At 53.7% G+C, this 24,902-nt stretch overlaps 9 protein-coding genes across 9 annotated transcripts; 5 read left to right on the forward strand and 4 right to left on the reverse strand.

Moving 5' to 3' along the window:
* Positions 1-208: 208 nt before the first annotated feature.
* On the reverse strand, positions 209-1,641 carry SPBR_08437 (6-phosphofructo-2-kinase; the record flags this gene model as incomplete). The annotated part of the gene is made up of 2 exons (XM_040766675.1): positions 209-1,396; positions 1,582-1,641. 2 exons carry the CDS (start codon positions 1,639-1,641, stop codon positions 209-211), a joined length of 1,248 nt encoding a protein of 415 aa, XP_040614342.1.
* Positions 1,642-6,146: 4,505 nt separating this feature from the next.
* SPBR_08569 (uncharacterized protein) lies at positions 6,147-7,187 on the forward strand (the record flags this gene model as incomplete). Its single annotated transcript, XM_040766807.1, has 1 exon — positions 6,147-7,187. One exon carries the CDS (start codon positions 6,147-6,149, stop codon positions 7,185-7,187), a length of 1,041 nt encoding a protein of 346 aa, XP_040614343.1.
* A 983-nt stretch (positions 7,188-8,170) lies between these two features.
* Positions 8,171-9,128, forward strand: SPBR_08594 (syntaxin 8; the record flags this gene model as incomplete). Its single annotated transcript, XM_040766832.1, has 2 exons — positions 8,171-8,424; positions 8,495-9,128. 2 exons carry the CDS (start codon positions 8,171-8,173, stop codon positions 9,126-9,128), a joined length of 888 nt encoding a protein of 295 aa, XP_040614344.1.
* A 974-nt stretch (positions 9,129-10,102) lies between these two features.
* On the reverse strand, positions 10,103-11,101 carry SPBR_08581 (uncharacterized protein; the record flags this gene model as incomplete). The annotated part of the gene is made up of 1 exon (XM_040766819.1): positions 10,103-11,101. The coding sequence occupies one exon, from the start codon at positions 11,099-11,101 to the stop codon at positions 10,103-10,105; it is 999 nt and encodes a 332-aa protein (XP_040614345.1).
* A 521-nt stretch (positions 11,102-11,622) lies between these two features.
* On the reverse strand, positions 11,623-12,804 carry SPBR_08524 (uncharacterized protein; the record flags this gene model as incomplete). The annotated part of the gene is made up of 1 exon (XM_040766762.1): positions 11,623-12,804. The coding sequence occupies one exon, from the start codon at positions 12,802-12,804 to the stop codon at positions 11,623-11,625; it is 1,182 nt and encodes a 393-aa protein (XP_040614346.1).
* Positions 12,805-14,229: 1,425 nt separating this feature from the next.
* Positions 14,230-15,741, forward strand: SPBR_08419 (geranylgeranyl transferase type-2 subunit alpha; the record flags this gene model as incomplete). The annotated part of the gene is made up of 4 exons (XM_040766657.1): positions 14,230-14,238; positions 14,314-14,418; positions 14,491-15,268; positions 15,332-15,741. The coding sequence occupies 4 exons, from the start codon at positions 14,230-14,232 to the stop codon at positions 15,739-15,741; spliced, it is 1,302 nt and encodes a 433-aa protein (XP_040614347.1).
* Positions 15,742-16,261: 520 nt separating this feature from the next.
* Positions 16,262-18,533, reverse strand: SPBR_08212 (far upstream element-binding protein; the record flags this gene model as incomplete). Its single annotated transcript, XM_040766450.1, has 2 exons — positions 16,262-18,066; positions 18,491-18,533. The coding sequence occupies 2 exons, from the start codon at positions 18,531-18,533 to the stop codon at positions 16,262-16,264; spliced, it is 1,848 nt and encodes a 615-aa protein (XP_040614348.1).
* Positions 18,534-19,646: 1,113 nt separating this feature from the next.
* Positions 19,647-21,422, forward strand: SPBR_08323 (set domain containing protein; the record flags this gene model as incomplete). Its single annotated transcript, XM_040766561.1, has 2 exons — positions 19,647-19,787; positions 19,995-21,422. 2 exons carry the CDS (start codon positions 19,647-19,649, stop codon positions 21,420-21,422), a joined length of 1,569 nt encoding a protein of 522 aa, XP_040614349.1.
* A 722-nt stretch (positions 21,423-22,144) lies between these two features.
* Positions 22,145-23,773, forward strand: SPBR_08374 (uncharacterized protein; the record flags this gene model as incomplete). The annotated part of the gene is made up of 1 exon (XM_040766612.1): positions 22,145-23,773. One exon carries the CDS (start codon positions 22,145-22,147, stop codon positions 23,771-23,773), a length of 1,629 nt encoding a protein of 542 aa, XP_040614350.1.
* Positions 23,774-24,902: the final 1,129 nt, after the last annotated feature.

Below are 24,902 nucleotides of genomic sequence, written 5' to 3' on the forward strand. Positions count from 1 at the left end.
TCATCATTCCATATGAGTATCCGTATCCCCGGACCTTAATGTCTAGTCATGTGCCCAAAATGTATATGAAAATTCAAAGGATAAAAAACACCTTTGCACAGTAAATCGTAAACGGCAGAGAAAAAATAAAAATAAAAATAAAGGCACCGTAAAATGTTTGTTCATAATCGTACAAAAAACAAAAAGCACTAAAACAGAAGCCCCTCTACTAGAGAGCCTCTGGAACAGGCTGCTCGTGTTTCGCCGTGGAGCCTTTACCGCGCCACGTGCTCACAGCGTCGATGCCGGCCGGGTAGCGGATCTCTTCGGTGCCGTAGGCTCGCGGCGTCAGCTTGATGAGGGTGTGCAGCGGCACGTTCATCCAGGGACTGCGCTCTTGGTCCTTCTTCATAAAGTAGGCATAAATGCAGCGGATAACAGCTTGATGCGTAATGATCAAGATGTCCTCGGAGCGTTCCAGCTCCATGATGATGGGCTCGAGGCGGATCACGACGTCGCGGTACGACTCGCCGCCGCGGTAGCGGTAGTTGTACTTGTCGGCGTCGCGAGCCTGGAAATCTTCGGGGAACTCGTCCTTGATCTGCTGGTAGGTGTAGCCGTCGCAGACGCCCGAGTCGAGCTCGTCCAACGCCTTCCACTGCAGCTGGTTGTAGTCTTTGGGGAGATGGCGGGCGGTGGCAATGGTGCGCTTGAGCGTCGACGTCCACACGGTGAGCGGACGGTCGTCGCCCACAGACTGGCGCACGAGCTCGGGCAGCTTGAGGGCGTACTGCTCGCCGCGGGGTGAGATCTCGGCGTCGCCGCCGATGCGGCCGCTCAGATTGTACATGCTTTCGCCGTGCCGTGACAGCCATACCGACCGCGGCCGAATATGGACATTTATGAGGTAGTACACAATGCGGCTCTGGAGGTAGTCGCGGATGCGGCTGATGATAACGCGGCTGCCCGTGTCCATGATTTTGAGATACGTCAGCTCGCCCTCGTCGCCGTCTTCGTCGATGGTCTTGTAGACCTTTTCGTATTTCCGGATGCGGTTGCGAAAGTCCTGGGCGGCCTCCTCTGGATCCTGGCCGACATAGTCCGGGCTGGTAGTCTTGACGTCGCGAATGTTGGCCATGATGAGATCCTCGTCGTCACATTTGCTCTCGACAAAAAGCACTTCGATGTTGTTGGCAGTGCACAATTCCAGGATCCAGCGGCGGCGCTCTTTTGTGGAGTTGGTAGCATCAAGAATGCCGACAACGCCGCCGCCGGTCTTTAGCCACTTGAGCATGTCAGCGACGGCGGCCTCGGCAGCGGCGCGGCGTAAACGCTCGCCCTCGGCATTGCCGGTGTCAAAGAAGTCGGCGGTCGGCTGAGCGGCGTCTTTCCGTCGGTAGTTGCCGACATTGAAGGTCTGTGCAGGGATGGAGAGCCACTGGAGATACCGTTGTGCTGCACAAGTCCGTAAGTATTTTATTGAGATTTACGGATCAAGAGGTTCGGCTAGTTACAAAACAACAATGGGGGTGTCTTGCATTGGGTAAGATGTGACGTACCTTTCTGAGCGATGAAGCTCTTGCCCCGGGCGGGGAGACCCACCATCACCACACAGACCTTGAGGTCCTCCACCTGGACACCATAAGAACCACCACGTGCCATGGCTGCTGCAGATGTTGTGCAGGCCGGAAAGGCGGTGGGGGAGGGAGGGAGGGAGGAATAAAGAAAGGCAAATAAAGGAAGCGAACGTCTGGAAAACCAAAGAAGCGGAAAGCAAAATAGTACAAGACTAGAGTCAGGAATCCAATTCAAGGTTGGTCGTAAAAAGAAGCCACGAAAAGATCGTGCGTCGCGCGACGGGAAAGCCAAGAGCTCCCAAGGATGTGAGGTACAGCGGCGAGTTGATTGCCGGAGATCGAGCTCGCCGGGCGAGTCGCAGTGCACAGAATGCTTCTCAGCCGATCGGTTTGCGGGTGATGTCGGGTGCAGTGGGCAAAGACTTGGACGGTTTGGACCAGTTGGCGTGCAGGGCTAGCAAAAATGGGGCCACAATCGTCAGGGTATGAAAGCAACGACAGGAGGCAGCTCGCTTGCAGATGTGCCGATGCTAAACTTGCTCGGGAGGCCACACAGTGGGCAATTGGCGAGAGGAGCAGCAGGCGGTAGCAAGCGACTCGAAAACGAATGTCGAAAGGCAAGAATAAAACCCGTGCAAGGAAAAAAGCAAAGGGAAGATACCCAAAAATGCGAGTGGATGGTTTGCGGGAAGCTCACGCGAGCTGGTTCCGTCTTGGGCGATGGGGTGAACAGGACGACAACTGGGGACGGAACGCTGCAACTGCTCCGTAGAATGTAGATTGCCGATGAGACGGGTGCGGATAGCGACTTGTTTTGTGGTTGGCGGTTTTTGGCGGTTTTTGGCGGTTTCGATAACAGCTTGGCTTTGGCGGGGGAGCTAGGGCGTAAATGGTGACGACAAAGAGATGGAAACAGGGCGAGTGAGGAAGTAAGAGAGGAGGGAATAGAAGACAGAAGAGGGAGAAAAGGAGATGTGTACGTTTTTGTTAGCGAGAGAAGATGCAAGAAAAGGAAGGTAGGTTAAATGAAAACCAGAAGGCGTCGAAGAGAAAGCTCCGGAGGAAACCGCGAATGACTTTGCGTAGACGTCAAACTGCTCTAGGGCGGTGTGTCTCAGCCGGTCCCTGAACGAAGTGGCAGAAGGGAAGGGGCGATGGCAGTGACGAGGGACACAAGGACGTGGAGGCAGCGAGCAGAGCAGACGATGGACGGCGGAGCACGAGAATGAAGATGGAAGGAGTTGATGATGGGAAATCAAGATGTAGAGAAAGAAGCAAAAGGCAGAAAGACCACCGCCAAAGAAGAGTAAATAGGACGGGCGCCCAGCAGCCGTCAACCGAACGACAGGGCCAACTAGCCGACTCTAGCTATACGCACGATCACGCATCAAGGCAAGCAAAACTAGTACTTAAACAGCTGATACTAGGTAACTTATCCTAGTTCTTATGTTCACAAGCCGAGAGGCTCCAAAAGACACGCAAAGGTCTAAACGCGCCATGCATGATGGCCAGTATTGGTCGCTATTGCGAGCCGAACGGCGCTACAGCCGGGCTAGCGGCAGAAGAAACAGCGACAGAATGCGGGGCGGCATGAACGAACAGCGGAAAAGGGACTTCTGGAGACGGCTACCCCAGCGGACCAACCCACTGGCGACCTCGCACAGGGTCCAGTAACGGCGTCTGGCAAAGCCTTTCAATACCCAAGTGACCAATACGCCGAGGATAATTCGTACTCAGTGACCGAATGACCAGAAAAGAAGGTCAACGGCCCCCACACGCTGGAAAATGGGGACCGAAGGGTGGAGTGGGTTTGCACGGGGGACTGGCCAGGGCTTTGTCTGTGACGGACGGGTTAATACGACGAAGGACAAATAAAAGGCAGAGCGGCTAGAGACGTGCGCCATATGAGATATTCTTGTTTCCTGTTTCACTTGTCGCTGCCCGCCATGTCATTATCGTGATCGCGATGCCTTTGGCGAATTGATGCATCTCGCTCTTTTCTCATGTTTTACTCGCTTCTCTATCCGAACACTGTGGATACTCACGGCTTTTACTCCCACGCTCTCTATTTGATGTTATAACCCACGTCCACCAGGTACATATTTCGCCCGTGAGCGTTAGGGCAGAATGCAGGAGAGATATGTAGCATGTCATATGCAGGGGGGAATCAGGTGACGAGAAAAATAAGACTACTATGCATCCATACCAAAAGACACCGGCGAGTTGGCCGTGTGAAAGTAAGATTATGTAAACAATAGCCCGATGTGATAATGCGATAGGTACTGACCATTGTGGGGAGAACACGAAATACACCGAGGACGTCCTTTCAGGCCGCCCACATGATTTTAAAAACGTGTCAGATCAAGGCAGCCTTTTCTGTCTCAAGGTCTGGCTAGTCCTTAATCACGATAATGGCAAACGCTAGCAACTTCCACAAGTGACATTTTGGATTCCAGAAAATTGAAGGACTGGACGATATGTCAGACAATCTTGTGCGGCTGAGCCCAATCCTTTCGACGAAGCGCTCTGGAATGGTCCTAAAGCCGCTGCGGGTTTGTGATACGGCGTGGGGGGCAGACAAGCGGTGACGAGATCCCCTGTCCAGTATGACCGGCAATTCAGCCTGCGAGACTGGAAGCAAAGTCAAAACGGAGCAAGCCTGAGCAAGACATATAGACGTACAACATATAAAGAGGAGGTAATGCGGAAAGGTTACGCCCATAATATAAGACAGGTGTGCGTCAAAGCTATCACGGAAATATGACCTCGTCTGCCACTCTGTTCCTGATCTACTCCGTACAATGATCGCCCCTTCGACATTTCTATCGGCGAACGAGGTAAGGTGAATCAATCGAAGCCTCAGTTTCTCAAACAACTGCTAGTGGAAATTAGATGATAGCTACGTGAACGACAAATAGGTGAAAGCTTCCAAGAACCGGCCCGTCAGATATGGCACCATTTTGTCGCAACGTCCGATCGGCGTGTCCGGTGTCTTAGATTTTCGCCGGGCTTAACAAGGCTGAAGCTATTGGGGAATGACAAGGGTGCCCGATCTGGGTTCGTCGGCTCCTTGAGACCCGACAACCGTTCTTTCTGGCGTCCAGCTTTATACATCATAGGGTCATTCATTTTCATCCTCGTTTTCGTGGGATCATTCTTTGTCTGGTTCGACAGGAGAAGTTAATAAGATGCATCCCGTTGGTGAAATGAATTGGCCGACGGCCGACCGCCAACACTCGGTATGGAACGGGATACGTCGTACATTGTTGAAGGCAAAGTTGTTTCAAAGGTCCCAACAAGTTACGGCGGCAAGATCAAATCCTGCGATTAGGGCGCGTTAAGATAACAGAGCAATTCTCACGAAGCTAAGTCTTGCCATAATGCAACCGCATTCTGTATGTAAGCAGGAAGAATGGCAGGTTTTGGCGCCCAAGAGCATCGAAGAACGAAAAAGTCAACAAAATCCTCCAGTTCAAACAGACAACCACCAAAGCGTACAAACAGCATGTGAAAACGGATCTAATCGCGGTCAACGGATTTCGGAGAATTCGTTCTAGCCACGACGCAAGGCTAAGGGAGGATTAGTCCAGTATTAAAGAAAAAGAAGAAAACGGGGGGGGGGGGGGGAGGGAGAAAGTAGGCCGGCTATTTGCCAGAAATGGGAAACCAATCAATAATACTAATCAAGAATAAACGACAGGGCACTCCCGAGGCCCCCAACAAATTGCCGAAGAACGGTCGTTGACCACCGGTGCCTACGACGTATTGGTTCGTTGAATGTTGCACCTTTCTGCCCTGCACTGTTGCAGTAACACGAGGCACAAAAACTGTCAGCCAGAAAGAATGTGAGATGTATTACATACAACTAAACGAGGCCTACAATGGACAGGTACTCCGCAATTCTCTGAAAGTCTCCGTAGAGATTATCAGAATATGCCAGATGCTACGCTTCTCAGCGCGGCCGACGTAAGCTGACGACCATCGACAACAGCTACCGTGACCTTCGCTACATGTTCACTGGCTTGATCTTCGTCACTTCCCCAGCGCTTGTCAATATATTATCAAAGAAATCGATGTCTGGACCCGAACCCTGTACAATGGTACCAAGGAGCGGCTGCGACCCGCCATTTCGCCCGTTGGCAAGGAAAGGCACAAGCCGAAAGGCACAGGGCGCAAGGCGCCCAGAAAAGAGGGTCGCCGGCTGGGCTGACAGCCAAGGCCTGGCCAAAATGCCATCATCGTGTTGCGCACTAACTTTAGCCTCCTTATGCCCCTGGCAGGAAGCAACTACATGTACAGAACCGGTCAGATTGCAGCTCCCGGTCGTGCCGTCAGCTTCAAACGGACCTGTCGACAAGGACTCCGCCGGCCATCAGATATATAATTGGGAGCCTTCCTTAGCATGTCCTCATGCTCACCTTTCCCAAGCGGATTCTTTTTCTTCCCTTTTCTTCCTTTTTTCTTTCTCTCCCCCTCCCCGCCAGGCCACCAATTGCTGTCAACAATCATCACCGTACCTCTATCACGATACACCACTCTTACGTACGCTCTCACGCACGCTCTCACGCACGCTCTCACGCACGCATCAACATGTCCGCCACCCCCGACTCCGGCGCCGAGACGACGGCACTAGTCGACCCGCTCGACTTCATGGAGAAAGTGACGCGTAGTGTCTACATCTACCGCCCGCCAACAGCCACGTCCGGCCCTCCCCCAACGTCTACGTCCGGCCCTCGCAAGGCTCCCAAGCTCGTCATCGTCACCGCCTGGATGGGTGCCCGCCCGCCGCACGTCGCCAAGTACCTTGCACCCTACCGCGACGGTGTCTTTGGCGAAGACCCCAGCGAGCGCCCAGCCATTCTCCTCGTCTTCTGCCACCAGGACACCACGTCGTCCTACTCCAAGGCAGAGGCCGTCGCGCAGACCGCCGTGCCCTTCATCAACGACATCCTGGGCGACTCGCTCAACACCACCCCCAAGGAGAACTCTCCCGCCGGCTCCGCCAATGCCCATCCCCAAGTGCTCGTCCACACGCTGTCCAATGGCGGCTGCCTGATTCTCGGCCAGATCTACAACGCCATCGACCCGGACCACGTCCGCTGCCTGCCGCCTCACGTCACCATTTTTGATTCGAGCCCGGGCCATTTCCGCTTCGCCGGCGCGGCCACTGCCTTCACGACCGGCCTCAGCCGCGCGCCCCTGGCCAAGCGGCTCGTCATGTACCCGGCCATTTACCTGCTCGTCCTCAGCATGCTCGTCCGCATTCGCATCGAACGTCTGTTTGCCTGGTTCGGCGGTGTCACCCGCTCCGCCCTGCAGACCCTCTTTGGCATACAGCCCTCCTCCAAGCCGCCCGGTCCCGAGCGCGCACTGAACCCCTGGACGCCCCACAACGTCAACACCGTTTTTGGCGGCAACCGCCGCGAGGTGCGCCGGTCGTATCTGTATTCCGACGCGGACAAGATCATTCTGTCCAAGGACGTCGAGGAGCATGCCAACGAAGCCACGGGCCTCGGCTTCACGGTTGACCAGATGGCCAAATTCCCCAACAGCGGTCATGTGTCACACGCGCGCAGTGACCCGGAGCGGTACTGGCGGATCATCAAAGACACGTGGCTGGCCCGGCAATAGTAGCGGCCTACTGGGGTGGGCTGGAAACAGAGACAGAGCGAGCTTTCGCAGGCTGTAATCGTTAATGGTTGGTGTTACTTTCTTAGATTGGTGTTTTAGCTTAGTTTGGCATTTTGTTATTGGATATCTTTGAAATTGGTTGGGATACCTTGTTTACACCCCTTTACGTTCCGCCCACTACACCTAGACTTTACTATTCATGATACAGTTATCACGACATCCTGTTTCTCAGCTGTCGTCACCTTATATGGATGGCAGCCGCTTTTTGACTGCTTAGCAAGAGATGTCCAGCAACTGTATAAGTAGATGAGCTGATAGCAACAGATAAAGAGGATGAGTCTTTTTAAACAGAAAGACTACCTGCAATGTATTGGACAACCAATTATCCAGCACATCTCTGGCTTTTAATAGCGTGACTCTGCAACGGCGAAATGAATGTAAAATATTTATCATGCGTATAATAATTTTAAATGATATTATTTTCTACAAAAACAAATCACCAAAATATAAAAAAAAAGTCAAAGAACTAATAATACAAAATACAGTAAAGCCTCAATACAACTTACATTCAAGATAATTTGCAGAGTATGATCTTGTCGAGATGTGAGTTTCTAAGAATGGTCACGTGACGACGTCTCACTCGTCTCCCAACCCCTGTGTCTCGAGCGAGTAATAGCGCGGCTGCATTAAGAAAAGAGGGGACAAGGCACTCTGTAATCTACACCACTACGACGTAGGCCTAGATCCCCATGGCTCTTGTCTCGCATTCGCAATCATCCGTCATCAGAAATCGCTAATCGACATCACGTTTGGCGCCTGCGTTTGCCATTCCGCATCCCCTATTGCGTTGCGATTCTCGATTTTGCATTTTTCGACGTCGATTTTGATTTCCATCACCCGTCGTTGTGATCGGTTCACGCGACACAACGTTCCACTCTCCACATCGATTCTCGTTGTCTCGTCTCGTCGAACGGCCCTTCACAATGTCGAACCCGAACGCGCTGTATCTCCTTGCCGACCACATCAAGCTATCACTTCTGGAGCGCCAGCGATCCAAAGCGCTGAACCTTTTGCAAGCCGATGCAGACGATGCTGCCGCCACGGGCGACTCGTCAGCCGGCGCATCCGAGCGCGACGCCCAGGACGGCCACATTGCGCGGTCACTCGACCAGCTCGAGGAGGGCATCGCCAGCCTGAAGACCGAACAGGCCCGATTGGAGAGTCAAGGAGAGGAAGGGTAAGCGCTCCCTATGTCTAGACATTGGATGTACAACTGTCCGTGCTCACGCGACTGCACCCCTTCACAGGAAAGCACTCAATATCGGCGATGCACTGCCCGGCCTCCAGAAGAAACTCACTGAGCTGACGGCCCAGTTCAACGGCACCGCACCCGTCTCGGCGGCCGGCACGTCGTCCTCGATCAAACCGAAACGCGGCGGCGGCGCCTCCTCCGGAAACACCAACAAGGCCGTCCGCTTCAAGGACAAGCCGCTTCCACCACCTGGCACCGACGGCGACGATGTCGACCTCGAAGCCCAGCGCAACAGCCTGTTCAACCGGCCCTACACAGACGACCCGGATGTCGATGGCAGCCTAGGCGGCGGCTCCCCGTCACTGGAGGGCCGGTACGACGACCAGGACAATGTGCAGCTGCACCAGATGCACTCGAGCATCATTGCCGACCAGGACGCGCAGCTGGACGCGCTGGGCGTGAGCATTGGGCGGCAGCGGGAGCTGAGCATGATGATTGGCGACGAGCTGGACAGCCACGTGGCGATGCTGGAGGAGGGCGAGCGGTTGACGGACCAGCACCAGACGCGGATTGACCGGGCACGGCGGCAGGTCGGCAAGATTGCGCGGTCAGCTGGCGATTGCAAGCAGATGGTGGCGATTGTGGTGCTGATCATCATCCTGATCCTGCTGATTGCCATTCTAAAGTGAGACGTCGCAAAACAGAAACGCTCTCTGTCTGCTTCCCCCTCACCCTGTTCTTGCCCTGGTCCTGGTCTCTGCCCTTTTCCCTTGCTATTTCCTGCTTGTCTCTGTTTAATTATCGACTTTGAGCGGTCGGCATAGTTTCGGCGTTCGAGGATTGTGTTACTGTGCTTTTTTTGTTGTCATTTTCCGTTTCGTCTCCATTTTCTTTTGTATACCGCCTGGGCTGCATGCTTCAAGTTCATTGTAGATACATGTGCTTTTCAGCTGTTGATTGTTTTGTTTAAATTTCATGTCGTTTCTTTTTCACCCACTTATTTGTGACTTCTTTGGATCAGTAATAGTAGATGTTCTTGCGCTATTGTTTTCCGTACACCTATTGTATGCATGCTCGCTGCCCCTTTTTGTACCTCATACTCTATTCGAAAACTATAATGTGCATTGGAAGTATTTGTGGGTTCTAGGACAAAGGTGAGATTTGACGTATGCCGTATATGCCTCCCTTAAGCCTCTACAGAAGCTGTGGTGTTATTTTCACCCCCCAAAGAACACCATCCTGTCATCACTAACATGGCCATAAACCAGGGGAAAACACAAAGAAAAAGAAGACACTGCGTACGAAAAAGAGGACACGGAAGGGAAAATAAACTGGATGACAAACGAGAATGAAACCGAAGAATCGAAGTAAGAAGAATATCCCGCAATGATGAACGAAATGAGAATGAATAAAGCTGCAAGTCGCAAACATCGATGATCTTGTATCTCACGATATCCCACACCGACGCACTGCCATCCCGACACAGAGGGCCGAGTCCTGGCTTGAGCACAAATCCGAAACGAAATCCCGCAAGTGAAACGGAAAGATGCCCGCAAAAATAAGAACAGCCGAAAATATTGTCGGGCGAGGCCAAAAGATTGGAGGAATAAGAAAGACGCCAGACCCGGATGAGATGATAAAAGAAGTGCTGCGCAGGAACGGCTCAGCGAATGATGTCTCCTTCTTTCTGAATGCCTTCCAAATCCTCTAAGATATCGCTGCCGCCGAGCATGCCAACGCCGCCAATGATGGGTTTGCCATCGTCGGGCCACAGCTCGTAAAACTTGATGCTCTCATCGCTGGACGCAACGGCAATGCAGCCTTCTTTCATTTTCTTATTCTTAATGACTGACTGCTGTGAACCCCAGCGGCGGCCTTGTGAACACGAGATGCCGTACAGGGCGCGATGCTTACCCTCCCATGTAATAGCAGCCACCTGTTTGCACTCTGGCCAGGAGTAGACGGCGATGCGGATATCGTGGCCGGGATGGGCGAAGCCGAACGTGACTGCGATTTCTCGCCGCGTGGTGCTCCAGATGAGACTGGTCACCTGCGACGAAACAAAAATGGTGGCGAGGGGGGTGCCGGACGTCGTATGGAAGAAGTGGACGCAACGGTCGTTGGATCCTCCGCCGGTGGCCACAAGTCCCTCCTGCCAAGGACAAAAGGCGATCGCCTTGACAGCCGCACCATGCTCCCAGCGCCAAACTTCTGTACGCCCAGGGCCGCGGCGCTCATATTCCTTGTTATTGGCCCGCTCTCGAACTTCGCTACCATTTGAAAGCTGGACAGTGAGACGACTGTCGGCAATGCCCGAGTAGCGCGATTTGAAGGGGTGGTTATTGGACACCCCTTCATGTCTGCCTTTGTGATAGGATGGGGGCAGGACATTGTTGACATAGAAGAAGCAGCAGTTGTTGTCGTTGCCTCCTGTCGCGAAGGATTCTCCGTCGGGGGCCCAGGCAAGGCCGCACACTTGCTGGTCATGGACATTGATGCGAGAGACAAGTGTGATATCGCCTTGCCAATTGTCCTCGTCGACTTGAGACGTATCCGGCCACTCAATGACGTAGTAAAGGACGATGCCAGCATCTGTGCCGACTAGCAGATCCTCTGTGCTGACGAGAGCATTTTCCTTGTTGGGATTCTGAGACGGCCGCATGGTGCAGGTTGGCCGCCAGCTCAAGCAGGAGATTGCGGATGTCTCTTGCACTAGCATGCGTGTGTTGTTTGCCTCCGATATGGCCATGAGCCCGAACGTGCCGTTGGAGCGGCCAAACGCAAGGATGCTTTTGCCTCCCTCCACCGACGAGAAAGCCAAGGAGGTAAGCCACACGCGCTTGCTGTCACTGCCATTCAAATGAGCAGCACCGCCGACTTCAGACCATGTGTAGAGTAAATCGGCAAGTCCAACAGCAACAGTGTCAGTGGTTGGCGAGTATGCGAGCAGGGAGCAGTAGAAGTCGTCTCGGAACTTGGGCGCAGATAAGATGCTAGAAGTATATCAATTAACGGCCATTCTACGTAGGGCAGGGACAGGTAATGTTCTAGCAGATGGTCGACTTACCGTATTGGACTCCTGTCCCAGGCTGTTTTCTCAGGGACCTTGGCAGGTTCTATTTAGGTAAGTTAGAATGGTGTCGACTAACTGTAGGGACAACAGAACGTTAAAAAAGGGCTTTACTAACTCTTCTCGAGGCTATCATTGACCCAGATAGTACCGTTCCATGACGTTTTCTGAGACTTGGGAAGCAGCTTCCGCTTTGTGGTGGGAACGATGAGGTTGTCGTGGGACTGCAGTTTGAAGACGCCCTTATCGACATTGCACTGCATAAGTCGTGACGCACGGTCAAAATCCAAAGCGGCAGCGAGGCGACTGGGGTGTTTGTCACAGTAAGAGGCGCTATAGCGGGGTGCCTCCTCTGTGAATGATGACGTGATGAACGGTACAGAGCTGGTGCCGCTTTGTGTCAGGGTGCCATTGCCGTTGTCGATGGCACCGGTAGTAGGTGGTATGGTACTAATAGACCAGACTGAGCCACGGGTGAGACGCCGCCGGAACTCCATGCCGGGGTCGTCACCCATATTCCCGGTATCTAGAGTGGTCCCAGCTCTTGTTTGGGTTGGCTGGCCGGCCACATGGAGGAAGTTTTGGCGTTCATCTGCAAATGTCGGGATAGGATTTGGATGGGTCTGCGTGGCGTAGAAGGCATCCGCCGAGATCATACCACGGCGAAGGATCTTTTCGACAGGGTTGAGGTCAGTTGAGGCCTTGGTCATCCGAAACTTCTCGCCGATGGGAAAAGCAGCACATTCTGAGTCGCGAGGGTGCACAAAACGGTCGGGAGCGCGGACGGAGCTTGCAGCCGGGCCGGATGCCAGGTACGATGACCGAGATTCAGAACTGGGGCGAGGTGTCGTTCTGGGAATTGTCTTTGAATAGAACGTAGAAGGAAGACTACCGCGTGCTATATGCGGCTGACGGACACTGCTTGCCTTGGTACTGTTGGCTCTGACGCTGCACGGCCTTGCGCTGCTTGCGCTGGCCTTGAGGCTGATGCTGGCTTGGCTGAGAAGCGTTTGGTGCGGTGCGAGAAACGCCGAGCGGGGACACTCGTCAGATTCGTCTCTGATTAGTTTCTCCAGCAGATCTCCGGTGGTTCTATCAAGAGTGTAGGAACCGCCAAAGTCGAAAGTTTCACTGGGTGTAGACAGCTTGTTAGGAGTTCTCGACTGTGACACGTAGCCCGAATCGAGAGGCGATGGCCCAGGAGTCGACGGCTGCGACGCTACAAGCATATCTGGCGTCTTGGAACGAATGGGCAGGGACGTCAAGGAGGTCGTGAAAGCGCTGGGAATGTCCATTGTTGCGATTGTACAGTGTTCCGTCCATGAGTTCTTGGTCGGCGTGCCTTGGCAGGAACAGTTTGATGGGGAACGACGACAGGAAAAAGGAAAACGAAGCTGATACCGGAACGATGGCGAGCCAGATGCCGCGAGAAGCGTTACCGGCGCGATTCCTCTCAGGAGGAACGGGAACGAAAATAAAAGCCAAGGAAGGAATTTGGTGTAGATCGATAGCGAAAGATAAAAGGTAAAGAATAATTGACGATCGGCAGACGGGCCAGCGTGCCAACAAAAAGGGAAGAAAGGAAGTAATAAAAAGGAATAAACCAAACCACGGGAAGCTCTCAATGCATTCTTGCGTGCATCGAAGACGAAGAATGATCGTGGCGGATGGCGCCTTGATGGAAGTCAAGACGTAAGATACTGAACAATAAGAGTGATTTGTCTCAACGATGCCTTGCTGGCCACCAAGTTGTTGAGGTGGTCGACGTTCGGCCCTGTAATGATATATTGTGCCGCGGGCAGTGGATTCCCACGAAGGGATTCAAAAACAATGGCGGATGAGGGAGACGAGGTTCTAGGTGACGAAGGATAGCAGATACCGAATAGGGATGCAGAAGAGGGAAAGGGGAGGGCTGGGGAAGACGAGCCGGAAGGTAGCTAATTGTTGAGTGGTCAACAATGGAAAGATGTCAAAGGTACGTGGAGAAGGTGCGCCTCGTAAGAGCGTAGCGTGTCTTCCACGTAGTTCTTTCCAACAACCTCGTCAAGAAACATCAATGGGAAGGAGCTTGGCAAGTTAAGACGGAAGGCGCCGCCGAGCTGGCAAGATTGCCGGAGGTAAGAGCATTATCATTTGGGCTGTCGAATCATGTGTAGGCCTTCATTATAAAGGACTGCAATATTATTTGAAAAGAACCAATGTAAAGTGAATTTTTATATATTTTCTTCTTAAACGATTGTCTATCTTTTCTCGTCTGGAACTGTAGTTACCAACTGAGCCCAGGCGCCGTGGGACGCTACCAAGCTGTCAATGGCAGCATAAAGGATTAATAGTCCAAGCTAGAGGCTACGAGGAGATAACTGTCTTGGTAGAGTTAAGATGAATTGAAAGGAAAAAAATCAAGCAAACTACCAAAAAGTGAGAAGAAGTTGAGAGCAGAGTGAAGTTGATCTTTGACGTTGACTTACACAGAACGTGCTGCACGTGCTGCACGTGCTGCTTACGGAGCAGCTCAATTCCCCACTTTTCGTCTGAGCACCAGTGACGCAACGGTAGGTTTTTGAAATCGCTCCGTGTTCCGGTCGCTGCTGCCTCATTCGGTGGGGTCGATCAAAGGACACCGCTCGCAGGTTTTGGCTTTGAGGCAGGAGCAAGGGTAATCCAAACACCAGTACGGAGTACATTTGACGTTTTCACGACATCCCGTAACGAGGCCCACCATGTCGAGTGTATGTTTACCGACGTTATGTTCGGGCACTATCTATGCGCTTCCTCCTGATTCTCGTTACTGACTCGAGTTGCAGCACGGCGTTCCCCGCGGGCCCCGGACACGAACGGACGAGCAGAAGCGACTCGACTCGGAAAAAATCCAAAAATACCGCGAACTGGAAGAACAGATACAATCAAGTGTATGCATAGCACAAGCATGGAAATGAGTGAGCGATGATGTATTTGACATGCGACCGCTGACACGCCACCAGCCCACCTACGACGCGACCGTCTTCCAAAACACCACGAAGCTTCTCCGACTGAACCCCGAATACTACACCGTATGGAACGTCCGCAGGCGCTGCCTAACTTCCTCCTTGTTGTCCAAACGGCCGCCTGGGTTACCGTCCTCGGGTGCGTCTTCGAGTACGTCTCCGACCGGAACCTCGACGTTGCCGTCCGCCGCGCCGTCAGGTTCTTCCTCGGCCGCGATCCCATCGAGCAGCCCGTCAACGCAGACGGACTTGTCAACGCCCTCACCTGATAAAGGGGTCAAGGGCGAAGACGAAACACACAGCAAGAGAGACCAAGATCTAGAGGCACAAAGAAAGAACGACACTGACGTCCTGGTATCTGAGCTGCACTTTACTATCCCGCTGCTGCTCGAGTTTCCCAAGTGCTACTGGATCTGGAGCTACCGCTTGTGGGTCCTCGAGCAGGCCGTGGCAAGGCTCGATGTGGCTCGCGCGCGGCGCATTTGGGAGGAGGAGTTGGCACTGGACTCAAAGATGCTGACCAAGGACCGTCGCAACTTCCACGCGTGGGGCTACCGGCGGCAAGTCATTGAGCGGCTAGAGAGCAAGGAACTGAGCCTCGACGGTGGCGCGACGACAACGAGCCTGGTCGAGCCCGAGTTTGCATACACCACCAAGATGATCCACCAAGACCTGTCAAACTTCTCGGCGTGGCACAACCGCAGCAAACTCATCCCTCGATTGCTTGCAGAGCGCAATGCCGACGATGCGGCGCGTAAGGCGTTTTTAGAAGAGGGTAAGCTGGGGCTAGTTTGCTTTGCTGCCCCTATTCGTCCCGCTTTGCTGACACATCCTGTAGAACTCGGCATCATTCGTGAAGCACTGAACGTAGGCCCAGAAGACCAGTCTCTCTGGTTCTACCACCAGTTTCTCATGCTCGATCTCACGGAATACGTTGGGCGGCCGACGATCGTGCCGGACCTGTCTCTCGAAGAGCGCATGGCATACATTGCGCGCGAACTCGACGACATCCGCGACCTGCTCTCCGACTACGACGACGTAAAGTGGATCTACGAAGCGCTGTTTGAATACACGTTGGCTGTCGCGAAGATGGAGGAGCGGCCACTGGCCGAGAACGAGCGGAGAGATGTCGAAGCGTGGCTGGCGCAACTACGGAAGCTGGATCCGAAGCGTAGCGGGCGGTGGGATGACCTCGACATGGAACACATTCGCGGGCGGCAGCCACGTTTTGCACAAGAGTCAAATTAGCCGTTGTGCTTCCATGGCCTCTTCACGGTATGCATGAATTGTGACGAAAGCTGTTTTGAACTACATTAGGAGCAAAATGCAAAGCTGAACGATAAGCACAAGATTCGCTTTCAAGAGCGTGGCAAAAGACACAGGCAGGTTTGAATAACAGAACACAAGCTTTCAACAAATACCATGCCTCCCAAAGTACAGTTGATTGAAACGGCGTTCTCACATGCTCCATCTTGCCTCACGCCGCCTTGCACTCGGACAGTACATATTTAGTAATGCAAAGAAAATTCAAAGGCGGTCCCTCAAATAGAATAAAACAGAATACAGATCCCTAATGGTGGTATCATAATAACAACATGCCCATTTTTTTTGGTCCTTTCCGGTGATAGAATACCATAATGACAAAACAGAGCATCAAATTACCTCCTCCAAAACCTTCCACATGTTGACAACAAGCTGCATCGCCTCACAATTACTGTGATGAATCGATTCGTAAAATGTCGTACGGCAATAAGGTGCATGCCAGTGTCTACTGGCCAGGTGCTGGAGGGGGCGCGCCGCCGCCGCCCTGCTGCTGCTGAGCCAGTGCCTGGTACCAGAGCGCAACGTATGCTGCATAGCCGCCGTATGCTGCGTACGGGTCTGCATTCGGGTCGTCGCTGGTGGGCTGGCCGCCAGGGCCACCTGGACCGCCACGGCCAGGACCCCCATCACCACCGCCGCGTCCACCACCACCATAGCCGCCCTGGTTGTCGTAGTCCCGCTGTTGACGGTAGCCGCCGCCATCACCACCTTCGCGGCCACGGCCTCGACCGCCGCCAGGACCGCCGTATCCACCGCCACTGTTCTTTTGGCGCACAGCCTCGACCTTCTCCTCAATGGCAATCTTGGCGCGCTCAATGGCTTCCTGAGTACCGATGAGCCCTATCTCGCGCTCGTTCTCGTTGGCACCGGGCGTCTGCGACACATTGATCTTGCAGCCGGTGCTGCTCTGCATCTCGCGGATGGTCTCGCCGCCCTTGCCAATGATCATGCCGACAGCCTCTGCGGGGACAAACATAGAGTCGTTGATACGGTCACCACCGCCACCTCCTCCATAGCCACCGCCGGGACCACCGCCTGGACCACCGTAGCCGCCGCCACCACCGCCACCACCCTGCCGGAATGGAGGACCACCAGGGCCACCACCGCTAGGAGGACCACCAGGCCCACCGTTGCGGGTGTCACTGTCCACAATCTCCATGATGAGCTCCTTGGCGTGCGTCGTCTCTGCACGGCCGCCGACAAGGTTGACAGGACGCAGACCGCTGACGCTCTTAGACTCGCCGACGATGTTGATGTGGCAACCGCTCCGCTCCTGCAGATCACGAATGGTCTCGCCGCCGCGGCCAATGATCAGGCCCACGGTCCGGTCCGGAATCATGATCTGGACGAGTTCCTCGCCTTCGCCAGGCACCACCTGCTGGCCCATACGCTCGCTCTGGCCGCCACGGGGACCACCAGGACCACCAAACCGGCCGCCAGGACCAGGACCAGGACCAGCGCTGTCGTCCACCATCTTGAAGATGGCAGCCTTGGCCTCGGCGCGGTTGGGAGGCTGGCCGGAAATCTTGCACTGGCGCATCGGGTCTTCCTGATTGGCAGGGGCTAAGAACTGCACGCGGCACTGGGTCTCGCCCTCGATGCGGCGCAGGTTCTCGCCCTGGCGGCCAATGATGAGGCCGACCAGACCGGCCTGGACCTCGATGACCTCGGAATTGCTGCCCGCACCACCGCCGTCGCCACGGCCAGGTGAGCGGTCGCGCCGGCCACCGTGGGCACCGCGTGGCGAGAATGAGTCGTTGTGGCGGTCGCTGCCACGGTCGCCGTGGTGTCCGGCAGGCGAGTAGGGGTGGCTACGGCCGCCGCCGCCACCGTAGTCGCGGCGCTCGTCGCGGTAGGGATTGTGGTTCTCGCGGTAGTCGTTGCCGCCTCTCCGGGCAGGAGGTGGAGAGCGGGAGCGCGAGCTACGGTAGCGATGGCCCTCAGGAGGTCCACCCGGCGGCGGTGGTGCCGTAGCAGGAGGCGGTGCATATGTGATGGGTCTGTCGTACGAGGCAACACCGTTCTGGGCGGCGTGGGCCTTGGCACGCGCAATGGCTTCTTGGATGCTGACGTTGCCGCCACCTACGACGGCCGGCGCACTCAAGTCCAGGCTACCGCTTGTTGTCGGCTTCGGAAAGCCAGATGATGCAGAAGGCGCATAAGGACCCGTACCAGGCGCTGTGCCAGGTGGTGGAGGATACGCCTGTTGGCCTTGCGGCGGCGTATTTGAGTCGGCAGGTTTCTGGGCCGCTAGAAAAGGACACATGCACGGTCAGACAAACGAACAAATTTATGAGCTTGGCAACGACGTGAAGCGAGACAACAAGAGACAAACGGGCACAGTAGTGGATCCCGACCAAGAAACATGACAACGGGCAGCAAACAGTCCCGCAACATGCAACAAAAGCACCATGCGAGGACCCGTCATACGGAAATTATCCAAAGGCATCAGTGTGGTCAAATGCATGGTCCTTTCAAGTCATTTCACGCCATATGCCAGCGTCCCAGGAACAGGACGTGGCTGCAACAAAGAGAGCAAAGCAACATGGAGCAAAAGTGGAGGGCAAGATACAGGATATAACAATAGCAGTTTGTCGATGAAGCAGCACAAAATGAATTGTTTGTCATTGTGCCCGCCGTGTCTTGAAATGCTTGCAGAAGATCATTCACTTACCTAGAGTCGCTAGAATGGACTCGAGATTGGTCATGTCAGCCATGACGTGGTCTTTGATTTGTTCGTTGTGTTCTTCGGGATTTGCCCGTCGTTTTTGCAGGGAGGTCAATAGTCCTATTTGGCTCGCGTGGATGTAGCACCAAGTCACTCGCGGTCCCAGTAGCAGCAATCGCAGCAATCACGCTTTAAAGATACAGCACAAAAGATGCGGGTCGATGGTGTAGATGCTGTTTGTTGCCCAGCAGTCCTTCGGCTTGCAATATTATCAAATCAAGAGCCGATAACAATAACAATAGCAATGATTCGAGGCTGGGGTTGTTTGCAGGTTTCTCACGCGCAGATGCCGTCGAGATGGCGTTGTGGGTCGGGTATCATGTACGTCGAGCACGAGACAGGCGGAGAGTCCTTGTTTTGGTCGCTTGTTGCCGTTGATATCCCGCAGTTACAAGAGCTTTATCTCGACAAGTGCACGTTCAAGCAGCAGGCAAATCAGCAGCAGAGAAGAAACAGAGTCAGATATTGTCTTTCAGCGAGGGCCACACGTCAATAGCAGACTACTTGAAGTGGGGAGGGGTAAAAGCACACGAGGTACAATAGAGTTGGCGAGTAAAGAATAGAGAATAGGAAACAATAAAAGGGATGTCGTCGCGATGGGGACAGAAAGGAGAGACCTCAAAACAACTACCAAGCTGAAGTGTCAGGGTTCAAAAACAAGCAGAGAGCATAGTACAAAGACTGGAGGAGGAAGAGAAATGAGGGGGAAAGATCTCGTGGCAGAAAATGGAAAATGAAAACCTGTCGAAGTGGATGGCGCGTCGCAAAAAGGCTGGGGTCAAAAGGGGAGATGGGCGGCGAAAGAAATTAAAATCTCATTTGCCGCCAGTCGCAGGAACGTCACAGACGGAGAAGGCTAAGCGGTTTAGGTTTTTCCGTGTCCGAATAAAACATCACGTGAATATTTGCATAATGTCACGTGTGATGCTAGACCTCCACTACCACAAACTGAAGCTTCGTGATGTTCCAAGGCAGAAAGAGAAGCAAGAACAATCGAGGATTGCTGGGTCGGCCTAGCTAAAACAAAATTGAGCTGAAGCTGAGAGGTCTATGGCTTATCCCATGAATACCGGAACTAAACCATTCGTCCACACACGGCTCAATGGAGCCTACCGAAGATGTCATGCGAAGCGCTCATGAACTGCCATCAAAGTTGCCCGACGTGGATCTTACGCCATACACAGACCAGCTTCTCCAGTGGTTTCAGTCTGAGCACCAGGGCCAAATTCACAAATTGGTAGATGTACGCAACACTGCTGACTCTGGGCTGTCGTTTCAGGTGCGGAGAAGCAGCCCAGCAGGAGTTCAGGCTGACGAGCCCGTTGTCGTATGCCCGATATCGACATCACTCTCCTATTTGAATGCTCTCGGGGGTGGCTGTCCTTTGGGAAAGGCCTCGACACAAGATGGTGGTGCTATACGTCCTGTCTTTTCGCCAGAATTTATGCAGCAAGTACCGCCGCACGTCATCGGCCGGTTTTTTCTGATGCAGCAAGTTCTCAAGGGCCAAGACTCGGCTTGGGCCCCCTACATTGCAACACTGCCACAACCACAAAACTACAACGCCTGGGCACTGCCTGCCGTATGGCGCAAGGTTGGAGAAGAGAAGGGCAGCGATATTGCTCTAGCCTTACTTAAGGGCACCAATGCCGAAGTAGCGGCCGAAGAGATGAGGCAGCGCATCGATACTGAGTTCAGAGCGGCGTGGGCTGTCTTGCAGGACCCCAAATACACATTTGCGCTGTACCAGTGGGCGTACTGCATCTTCACGAGCCGCAGCTTCCGGCCGTCGCTGGTTCTGACCGACGAGATCAAGGCCGTCTTGACACGAGACGCCAACGGTGCAGCTCAAGATGGAAGCAGCATCGACCCACGGCATCTGGCAGCTGTGAACCACGCCAGGTTGCCAGAAGGCTGCGGCACCGACGACTTCTCCATTCTCTTCCCGGCCCTAGATATTGGGAACCACGACCCGCGCGCCAGCATTAGATGGCTGCCCGTGGTCGACGCGTCACGACAGTCGCTCAACAGCTCGACTGTGCTGACGCCGGCTCCCAGTGGCACAAATGAACATGCCATTGTATTCTACACAGGGACCGGTTATGGCCAGGGGCAGGAGGTGTTCAACAACTACGGCTCGAAGACGAACAGTGAGCTGCTTGTGGGCTATGGGTTTACCTTACCCCCGGAGGATAATATGCACAACGACTACGTCCATCTCCGAAAGCGAGGTGCGTTGGCTCGTGGTGTCTCGGACGGGGTGGCGGGACACGTGGACACCCATCCAGACTTTCTGTTGTCCCTCCGCCCCATTGCTGAACCGTCGTCCGTGGTTGGGCGTGCCCGATTACCACGAGATCAACAAGTCGACTCGATGCCAGAAAGTCGGCGCTCACCGGGATTTTCCCTTATCGAGGATGGGTTGCTATGGGACATGTTGTCTCATATGATTAAGCCCGAGGACCGTGAAACACTGCAGCGCGCTGCAGTGGCCGCGTCCCATGGCCAACAGTACCTGACGCTGCCAATGGACGACGTCAATGCCATTCTCCCACTCGCCGAACTGCGGGAAGCTATCATGGACCTGGTATTCCAGACGAAGTTTTCAGAGGACGGCAGTTCAATATTCGCCCAACACAGCCGCAACATCCATTTTGTTCTACTTCAGAAATTCGACAGCGACTTAGAAACACTGCAAGACACAGACCCTCCATCATACATCGCAGCACTCCTTGAAGACGGCGAGTACGTGGCCAAGACGCGCCAGGAACGCCTGGCCATGGAGTACCGGGAACAGTACCGCGCAGTTTTGAGCAGCGCCGTGGATGCCCTAGGCGAAGAAATGAGTAATATGATGTCACAAGAGCGCGAAGCTTAGGAAACAAAAAGAAGTTTAATGAACATACTATTGCGTAGAACAGACGAGAGGTTGCCTTGGTTAGGTAAGGCAAATATCAGCCAAGTCTGCTCAGTATGGGAGTAACATTGCAGATATTCTATGGCTATAAACAGCGTTGTTCTAAATTTATTTTACTAAAAGACCAAAAAAAGGTTGTAGAATGCTGGTGCCTCCTGCTGGATTGGAGCTATAACAGTATACGTAGTAATAGGCACGAAGAAGAATTTCGGGATAAAGTGCTGCGTCGTAGGGTGCTATATGTATGAGTGCACAGATCGCCGAAAATGGAAATGTTTTAGTTTCAATACCCCGTAAGATCGTTGCTGAGGATTCTAGATGGGGAGCAACAACCGCAGTAAATCGCGGCTAAATTTGTAGTCAATAAATACCACTTTCCAACTGCCATATACTTTTCAATCCTCACGATCCTTAATTTGAGTGATCGGGGGAAGAAATCATGCGTGATGCGTTCTTGTCCTCTCCAAGATACTCAAATGCAATGCTGGAAGAAATGTCCTGATGATTTATCAAATATCTTCCACGGACGCCCAAAACATTTTCATTTGAATCTTTAGGACTTGCTACCTACTTACGGAGAAGAAATCGAGAAGAAATCGAGAAGAAATCTCGTTGCTCTATGTGTCTTTCTCCATGGAATTTTGTACACTATGAATATGGTACCGATTTCATCACACTTGGTGATGTTGGTGTTGGCTTGTTCATGGCTCGCGTCGGCCAGTGTCCTGCCACACACTCGAGATGCGGCCGCGCACAGCATTACCAACGCACATATCTTTGCTCATACAAGTCTCGCCATTCCGGATGCATTATCTGAGAATGTCCTCACCCTCGGCAGCCACCCGAATCCAGACGTCTTCCACAGCCCGGCACGGGCACGTCTTCAAGTAAGAGAGGCCCAACGCGAATCGTCAGAAATCAGGAAGCGGTGGTGGCAGATGTGGGACCGCGACAGACCAACGACAAACACGGTGCAGTCCGGAGGTGTGGTCACCAATGCCGTCACGGGCACCATTTTCAGTGGTGTCTATCCGGTCGTCAACGTTACTTGGGGTAACAAGGCCGGCGAAGCGGCTGGCGGCCAGACCATTGTGAGTTATATAGACACAGGTAGCTCCGACACGTTTGCGGTGTCGAACCGATTTGTCTGCCAGGGTCTGCCGAGCATCAAGGCCAACACTCTTTCAGACGACGCCCTGCCCACCGGAGGGAGCATCAACAACTTGACGCAAGCGTCGTGCAATTTCGGTCCCCTGTACGACGTTGACAAAGGCAACTTTGCCAACATCACATCGCAAGAGCTGCGGGTGGCCTATTCACCCGAGAACGAAGCGCTGAACGGATCCATGGTGTTTGCGCCCATCACAGTAGGCGGGCTGACCGTCCCTCGCCAGCAAGTCGCCATTGTGGAAGAAGCCGTGTGGTTGGGCGACGGAGTGACGTCTGGCTTGCTCGGGCTGTCGTTTCCGGCAGTGACATCGGCCGTGATGCGTAGCGGTCGCGGCACCGATGCGCCCCGGTTTGTCCAATATGACCCATTCTTCACAAACTTGGCCAAGCAAGGCAAGAGCAAGCAAAATCGACAACAAAACCAACGTCAAAACAATGACACAATCGCGCCTGTGTTTACGCTGGCCATTGACCGGGTGCCACCCGGTACGCCGCACTGGAAGTCGGCTGGGGCACTTGCCCTCGGCGGACTCGTGCCGTCATCGTACTACACGGGTAACTTTACCAGTGTGCCCATCGAGACGGAATACGGCATGCTGAATAATCCAAACAGCGGTCCCTCCTTCTATGCCACGACAGTACAGCTCGTGTATGGCCCGCCGCGAACCAACATCTCTTCAGCTGCCTCAGTAGACATTGCGATCAAGTCAGACAACTTGACCACCTCACCCGTCTTTCAGACAATCGTGGACAGCGGCACGTCGCCCAACTTTGTCCCGCAAGTGGCCGCCATCCCAATCAACAGCCTTTTCGTTCCGCCGGCCAGGTTCAACGAAACGCTCAACTATTTTGTTGTCGACTGTGATGCCAAAGCGCCGTTTGTGGCATACCGGATCGGGGGAACGACGGCGAAGGGCGTGACGACGGGCGGCGTGCTCATGCCCTTGGACCCGCGCGACATGATCGTGCGGTCGCTCAACGGGCGGCCGGGCTACGAGAATGTTTGCTTCTCGTCCATCGCCAACGGGGGTGAGGTGGCTGGTAATCTGCAAGTCATCGGCGCGACCTGGCAACGAAACTATGTTGTGGCGTATGACCAAGGCCGGAACATGATTCATTTTGCAAGCAGGCGTCCATACTGAGATCAGTAAAGGATGGCGTTACGGCGTCTTCGGAGGTTTCTGTAGCGGCTTTTAGTTTTTGTAATTTGGTATATTGATTTGGAATTGATGCCGTTAACTCGAATACGGCACTCGGAAGCAATATGTGTAAGATTTGGCGACTGTGGTAACAAATCTGTACGTTGGGGAGATCCGGATTGATGCCGGCCGCTTCTAAAGGATGGAAAGGGACAGGGGTTATGCCGCACGATGAGATCACCCGCTGAGTCTGTCGCTGTCCAGGGAATCATTTAAGCCGCTGCAGAGCAGCTACCGAGAATATAATTCAAAATGACGGACAAGAAGTCAGGCCCATGGGTTGTAACAGGAACAAGATGGCTGTACACTGTTCGTGTTGCGGTACCTGGCCAAGGGTTGTTAGTTGCCAAAAAAGAGCTTATTTTTGGCAATCTGCGTGGGCCGCGATGACGACACCACCTCGGCACAAGGTCTGGGCGTCGTGAACTTGAAGCTTGTAAGGCATTGCTTGGAAGTGCGCCTCCATCAGCTGACGGGAGCTGCGCTGTTCGTATTTTGTTTTTGTCCCGGATGCGCGCAACCGAGGAGCCCCAGCCGACCCCTCGTTCCTTTCGGATCGAGATATTTTGTTGACTGGCTTTTGATATCAACCTCGTTACAACTCCTGTGCGCTGTCACTGTGCTTTTTCGAGAGTATCAGAGTATGTAACGTGTCGCCGCCAAGACCAATAACGAAAGCCACCACGCCATGTCAGCCCCCGTATTTTCAGGCCCGTATTGAGCGAACCGGGCAGAAATGCTGTGCAGACTGCCTGGCAATCCTACGCACTCCACTTTTCCACAGCCCTATGGAGGCGTTTTCGGCGTTATTGATGGAGACGCAAAAACAGCACCACATCAGCCTCGTAAAGGGACTTCCTTGTGCCCAAACTCCTCGCCCTTTCGTTGTTGGATGTCGAGTATCACTGCTGTTGGTGTTCTGGTGACATTAGCCTCGTTGGGAAGCAATAAGACTGGCGTCTTTTCGTACGATACGATCGTATGCCTCTTTCGATGGCACAATTGTTGCGAGCCGCTGTTTGATTCTGTTCCCTGATTCGACGGGCTACGAAGCTTCAACATGGAAGAGTCC

This window comes from Sporothrix brasiliensis (genome assembly GCF_000820605.1).
Source record: "Sporothrix brasiliensis 5110 chromosome Unknown Cont22, whole genome shotgun sequence".
NCBI lineage: Eukaryota > Fungi > Ascomycota > Sordariomycetes > Ophiostomatales > Ophiostomataceae > Sporothrix > Sporothrix brasiliensis.